At 55.9% G+C, this 7013-nt stretch overlaps 1 protein-coding gene across 1 annotated transcript; it reads right to left on the bottom strand.

Annotated features, from left to right (window-relative positions):
• Nucleotides 1-1248: 1248 nt before the first annotated feature.
• Nucleotides 1249-6787, bottom strand: LRP10 (LDL receptor related protein 10; the record flags this gene model as incomplete). The annotated part of the gene is made up of 7 exons (XM_080706836.1): nucleotides 6736-6787; nucleotides 6398-6442; nucleotides 5787-5922; nucleotides 4167-4357; nucleotides 2408-3425; nucleotides 1956-2085; nucleotides 1249-1836 (listed from the first exon to the last, which is right to left on the bottom strand). The coding sequence occupies exons 1-7, from the start codon at nucleotides 6767-6769 to the stop codon at nucleotides 1249-1251; spliced, it is 2142 nt and encodes a 713-aa protein (XP_080562962.1). The 5' UTR covers nucleotides 6770-6787.
• Nucleotides 6788-7013: the final 226 nt, after the last annotated feature.

The following is a 7013-nucleotide window of genomic DNA, read 5'->3' as shown; positions in this document are numbered from 1 at the left end:
CCAGCTTGGGCCCTCTTCTAAGAACTTTTGGATTTGGCCACAGTAATGGCAGCACTTTCACATCCTAAATGTGATTTTCCTTCAACTGATCTTTGGCTGCTTTGAAGGAGCTGGGCTGAGCTCATCTGTCTTTCTAGGACAGACTGTTAAATGGCTGGTGCGGTGGAGGGCAGGAGTCAGGGCTTCTGTGCTCCACCAGACAGTCTGTTCCTGTGACCTGAGAACACTCCACAAATGGGAACCTTTGTGGCCGCAGGACCCAGCCGGGCCAGTGAATGGGGCTCGGGGCTCCCCAGCCCTCCATGCCAGTCACTGTAGGGCTGGGCCCCAACTGGTGAGCGCAGAGTCTTGGTCCTTAGGGTTCCTTGACTTTTCTAAGTACTGAAACAATCAAGGATGCGCTGGCCGGAAGAGGAACAGGAAGAGGGTGCAGGTGGAGGCTGAGCAAAGGCCCCCACAGGGAGCAGCAGGATGGGTGAACATAAGCTGAGATGGAAGGGCAGAGGCAGAGCTCAGGCTCACAGTTAATTAGCAAAATGTTCAACTCTTTGATTCCTTTATTTTTTTTCCTTGATTTCCTGGGCAACGGTCCAGCTAAGGGACAAAAGTATTTGTTGCGTTCTTTTTGTGATCCAGGCCCTATAGAGATAGAGGCTGGCAAAACCTAAAGCCCCACCCAAGTTGTCCCCTTGGGGGCTGGAGGGTCTCCAGTCAACTGGCACTCTGGTGCTTAAGGCCACTTTTTGGTGGTGGTGGTGAGCTGGCAAGGACAAAATGACCAGGCCTATAACCCTTTAAGAACCTTACTTTTTTTTTTTTTTTTTTGCAGTACTGGGGATGGAACCCAGGGGCCTTCCTTCTACCTCCGAGCCACACCCCCAGCCCTGTTTTTTATTCTTTATTTTGAAACAGGGTCTCACTGAGTTGCAAAAGGCCTAAGTAGCTGAAGCTGTCCACAAACCGTGACCCTCCCGTTTCAGCCTCCCAAATGCTGGGATTACAAGCGTGCGCCACCACGCCTGGCTTAAAACCTTTTTTAAAAAAGCCATCCTGTTAGCAGTGGGATGGGAGGGGCGGTGGTGGGACTGTGGTCTCTAGCCATGTACACAAGGAGCTGTGGGCACGCCTTCTCCCTGTCTGAGGTGTACCTAACTTTCCAGGAACTACACAGGTGAGTGGGGGAGCTAAGCCATCCTCTATAAATAGTTGTGCCACTGTGACTAGAGCCCCTAGAGGAGCCAGGACCCCTCAGGCCAGCAGTGGTTCATCTTCTGTCTCCACCACCCAGACCCCTGGCTCAGCCAGTGGCATCAGGAGCACGTCGTCCTCATCCTCTGGGGTCAGGACTGCTGTATGGGGTCCAGGCGGTGTCCAGGTTGGTCCTGGGGGCCACAGGCTGGGCAGGAGGCGGCCGCGCAGGGCATGAACCACTCCAGACAACAGTGATGGCTCGAGGGGCACGGAGGGCAGTGGGCCCTGGGCCTCGGGGACAGTAGGCAGGGCTGGAGATGTGCTGGTAGATGGGAGGGGAGTCTTGGTGGGCAGCGGGGGGGCCTGCTCCCCATCCTGCCCACCCACTGCCCCCCCCTCACAGGCTGCACCTGTGCTGCCCTCTGGGGCCTCAAAAGGGGCAGCAGAGGGAGTGGCCTGGGATCTGGTCTCAGGGGCCCGTGCTGGGGTGTTGGTTCGAGGAAGCAGGCCCCAGCGGCGGAGACGGCGAACCAGGCGACGCACAGAGCGGCCCCGCTGGCGTCGCCGGCCACCTGAGGTGCCTCCAGGACTCATATCCTGGCGTAAGATCTGTAGCAGAGAGCGCAGGTTGCCCAGCACTGAGTTCTGCAAACAGAAAAAGCAGCTATCAGAGTTAGAGGGCCAGATGGCTGAAGGAAGAAGGGTAGTGGTGGGGCTGCAGCCAGGCTCGACCAGGAGGGATAGAGTTGAGGTCCACGACTTACATCATTAGGATTCTCTGTGGGGAAGTCTTCCACAGGTGGGATGGCACCCTGGGCGATGAGCTGCCCGTAGGAAGGGGGTGCCTGCTGCTGCACGATCTCGGCCTCCATTCGGGAGAGGGGAGCAAAGATGCTGGAAGAAGTGAGGGCCGCTCAGTCACTGCTGGCCCCCATCAAAGGCAGCCCACCCCCCCGCCCAGCTTGGAGCGGTCTCTTCCTGCCACACAGGCCAGGCCAGATGAAGGTCCACTATGGCTTCCCCCAGGATCATCTGAAGTCCCTTTCTTCCTGAGGACTGCTTTCAGGACCTAGACCTTTCTTTCCAAGAGTTAATCGACAAGTTGTCACAGGAACCACTCCCAAGACAGCACCCCCTAATCTGCAGCTGCATGGGTCCTTCCCGTTCTCTCTACAAGACGTTCCCACTCTTCTGCAGCCAGCCCACTCCCACTGACCTGTACTCCTGGGTGCGGATGGCGTAGAGCTTGCAGGTGCAGCCCAGGGCGATCACCAGCAGCAGGCCGCACACTAGGCTGCCAATGACTGCAGCTGTGATGACCTTGCGGGGCAGGGCATAGGAACAGTCCCACTCATCACTGCCATCGGCACAGTCTGGCTGCCCGTCGCACACCCAGGTCTCATACACGCACTTCTCGTCCTGGCATCGGAAGTTGCCGGGCTGGCAGTGCCGGCAGCGTCTCTCATCTGCCCCATCGGCACAGAATGTCTGGTAGTTGCAGCGGTCAGCAGGCAGGTAGCAGGCAGTGGCACCAGGGGTACCGGCGGCCCCACAGGGGAAGTGTCCGGGCGGACAGCCAGGGCAGTTCTCCTCATCTGTGCCATCAGCACAGTCCCATGAGCCATCACAGCGCTGGGCCTCGCTGTAGCAGCGCTCACCCAGGCTTTCGCCAGCCCCCAGGCCAGAGCCCAAGCCGCAAGGTCGGTCCCATGGCAAGCAGTAGCCCCGCACGTGGTAAGTGGCATTGAACCCTCGACCATTGCTCCAAGCCACGGTATGGTAAGCCACGACGGCCTGACCAGACAGGGTCTCCACAGTGACAGCCTTGCCATTGCTGAAGTGGGTGAGACTGCGCAGCAGCCGAGGGGCTTCAGGGGGCCCAGCGCCATCATACACGTGCACCGCATCTCCATAGCCCAAGTCCAGGGCTGTGAAGCGCACCGCCAGCCGCCGGCCATCGTGGGGGTCCAGCAGCCAAAGGCAGGACTGGGGGTGGGGTGCTGAGGCCATGTGTGAATATCCAGGGGAGGAGAAGACCCCATAGAAGTCCTCCAAGGTGAGATTGCAGGACAAGGTGGACGTGGGAGTCAGGGTCAGGCTAGGGAACAGGTCCGAGTGGCAGCCTGCTTCATCAGAGCCATCGCCGCAGGCGTCGATCCCATCGCAGCGCTGGGCAGCAGGTACACAGCGGTGGTTCAGGCACTGGAATTCGTCCTGCAGGCATATCAGCCAATCTGCAGAGGCATTATGGAGATACGGGGCTGTGAAGAGGACCACAGGACCCTCCCTCTTCCCTGGGCCTTCCACTGCCTCCAGTCACCTCTGTCCAACCTACCTTTTCTATTTTTTATGGTACTAGGGATTGAACCCTAAGGCACTCTAACACCAAGTAACAGCCCAGCCCTATTTATTCAGGTGGTATTGGGGATGGAACCCAGGGGCATTCTATATCTTAGCTATACTTCTAGCCAATTTTATTCTTATTTTGAAATAGGGTCTCACAAAGTTGCTGAAGGCCTCACTAAATTACTGAGGCTGTCCTTGAACCTGTGAACCTCAGCCTTTCAAGTACTGGGATTACAAGTGTGTGCCACCATGCCTAGCTATTTATTTATTTATTTTTTAATTTTTGTGTGTATGTGTGTAGTACCGGGGATTGAGCCAAGGGGCATGCTACCTCTGAGCTAAACCCCAGCCCTGTTTTTTTTATTTTGAAATAGGGCCTTACAAAGTTGCTAAAGGCCTCTTTTAAGTTACTGAGGCTGTTCTTGAACCTGCAATCCTGTCTCAGCTTCCCAAGCACTAGTATTACAAGCCTACACCACCACGCCTGGCTTTCCTTTTTATTTTTTATTGAAAAAAAGAGCCTTGGTAAATTGCTGTGGGCTGGCCTTGAGCCTGCGATCCTCATGTCTCAGCCTCCCAAATACTGGGACTACAAGTGTGTGCTACTGTGTCTGGCTTGTCCAGCCCACCTTGACTGTAGGAGATTAGGAAGCCCTGGCCCATGGGTGCTCTGGCCCCGACATAGCTGTAGGTGATGGTGACGTTGCCCCCTGGCAGCTGCAGAGGGCTGGAAGGTGCCTCGCACAGGGAGATCAGTGGCTGGAGAGGGGAACTCAGGATTAAGCGCTCTGAGCCACAGGCCAAGTGCAGCTTCTGGAACCTGGAGGAGCAGAGGAGAATAGGACATTAGATGTTCTCGAGGCAGCCGGAGTCCTCCTCCCCCAGTGGGCCCCTTCTAGCCCACAAAGTACAAAACCTGCTTATCTATGATCCAAAGAGCCACATGAAAAGTCGGCCAAATTCTTTTGCAGTAAATGTTATCAATGGGGATAGTCCTAAAAGAGGCCAGAGGCACCACAGGAAAGTGAGATATATCCTAGAGCTCTTTTGAAGAAATGACTTGTGTGTTCAGGAACTAAGAACAGGTTTAGGTTAAAACCTTTAGTACAGGTTCTCAGTACTTGGGAAGCTGAGACAGGAGGATTGCATGTTTGAGGTCAGCCTCAGCAACTTAGTGAGACCCTGTTTCAAAATAAAAAATAAAAAGGGGGTGTAGCCAAGGGTAGAATGTCCCTGGGTTCAATCCCTAGTATCAAAACAAAACAAAACAGGTTTAGCTGGGTGTGATGGCACATGCTTATAATTCCAGTACTTGAGGGCCTGAGACAGGAGGATTGCAAGTCTGATATCCGACTCAGCAATGTAGTGAGACTCTTAGCAACCTAGCGGGACCCTGTTTCAAAACAAAAAATAAAAAGGCTGGGGGCGTAGCTTGGAGGTAGAATGCCGCTGGAGTTCAATCCCCAATACTATCACACACACACAAAAAGCTTTATTGCTTTCCAGTCACTGCATCACTGTCACCCAAGAATGTGCCGGCAGTAACTGACAGTTACCATATAGGTCATTTAACCAGAATGTACCAATCCCCAGTTCTGGGGGGCGGGACCTGAGAGCCCCACAGTATGGGGAGCCCTCTGCCCCAACAGCCTCTTCCTAGATGCCCTCTCCCTTCGCCCACTTCATTTGGGTAAATTCAGAGCAAGTGAATTGTGTAAAGCCAATAACCAGGAACTTAACATGGGTCCCAATCCCATGACTCAAGGTCAGAGGAGCCTGAGGAGACCTGAAATGCTTAACAGATAAGGTGAGGTGCTGGGGTGTAGCTCAGTGGCAGAGTGCTAACATAGCATGCACAAGGACCTGGGTGCCCACACCGTGGTGGGGGGGGGGGAGACAAAAAAACAAAAAAACAAAACCCTGAGGGAGCTGAAAGTTCTGAACTGATTAAGAAATAGTTTTGAATCCCAGTCAGGAATGGATTGAAGGACTTCCTCAGAAAAGTCCTGAGTCCTGGGCCATTTCTAGAGTGACCATAGTTCTTTGGAGATGCCGAAGACCCAAGCTGGGTGTCCACTCTAGCCCCCTCCATTTATCATGTCTGGCCTGCAACAAGTCAAACTTGGGCAAATCAGGCCAAATCAAAGCCAGCTCTTCTGTTGCAAGGATGGAAAGTCCAGAGAAATGTGATCTCTGGAGTGCAAGGGGAGGGGTTGGGGAGAGGAATGGGCTCTTGCCTTGCTTCTCACCTGAGTGTTACAGTCTGTTCCTTGCTGCCAGGGATGAGCCAGGTGCAGTTGGCAGGGGAGCTGCGACTTTCCCGGCCCAGGGGTCTCTGCAAGGTGCCCTGCACTTCCAAGAGCAGTGCTGGGGGGTTCTCACAAGCTGGAGGGAGGAAGATGAGGACACTGGCAGAGAGACCCTTTGACATTTCACCCCTTCCCAGGTCTGTGGCTTCAAGAAGGCAGTGTCCCTCCCCCACGGTTACAGCCCAGGGCCTCTCCTTCCTCTCCATATTCTTCATAGTTTCACCTGAACTACTAACACCACAATGTTTAGGTCCCCTTCGTGCTGGTCCCTGGATCAGGACGAACAGGAAATACTGTTTTTACTCTTAGGAAGACTATATCCCAGTTAGAAAGAACAAGCAGGGATATTCCATGGGAAAAAAACTAAATGGCATGTAACAACTACCAGGTGAGAAGCCACACTGGGCCTCAGTTTCCCCATGTGTAAATAATAATGGACAATCTCCACTCTAAAACTATAGTAGGTCCGGCGGAATCCAGGAAAGAGTTCTTCTCTTGGGTACCACCTCAACCCCAAGACCTCAGAGTCCCAGGGGCTCCCCCATACGCACCAGGATTTGGGGAGATGATTCGGTCTGAACGTGCCAGAGCGCCTCCTGGAGGGAAAGAGAGGAAGAGCAGGAGAGTGAGTCGCTCTCAGGAGTTTTCTTCACCTGATCGCCTCAAGTAGCCGAGGAGGCCCGTCTGGGACTTCCGGGCAGGGGTGGAAAGGGGCAGCGAGGGGCGGGGCTGTGGCGTTGACCTCGAAGGGAGGTCGGCCGGCGGGGCGGGGGGCTGCCTGTGGTCGGGGAAGCCGGAGCGGCTCCCAGGGGCTCGGCGGGCGGGGCAGGGAGTCAGAGCCCGGTGACAGCTAGGGCGGGGGCCGGTGAGTGCTGGTCTCGGTCCTTACCGAGGAGGAGGAGGCACAGGGCGGCCGGCAGCATCCTGGGCCGCCCGGAGGTGCAGGAGGCGTCCCGGGGCGCCCGTCGTCCGCCGGGTGGGGGGCGTCCGGGCTCCATGGCCGGGGCCGGCCGGGGCTCCGCGCGCCAGGGCTGGGGCGGGAGGCGGTGGCCGCCAGGAGCAGGGCGGTGCCGCTCGCCAACTTCAGAGTTGTTTTCCCGGGCCGTCGGCGCGTCCTCTCCCGCCGGCTCCCTCGCCGCCGCCGGCCCGCAGGCCGCGAGCGCCCCT

This window comes from Muscardinus avellanarius (genome assembly GCF_963383645.1).
Source record: "Muscardinus avellanarius genome assembly, chromosome: 12".
Lineage (NCBI taxonomy): Eukaryota > Metazoa > Chordata > Mammalia > Rodentia > Gliridae > Muscardinus > Muscardinus avellanarius.
Note: the sequence above shows the minus strand (reverse complement) of the source record. Positions and strands in the feature narration are given on the sequence as shown.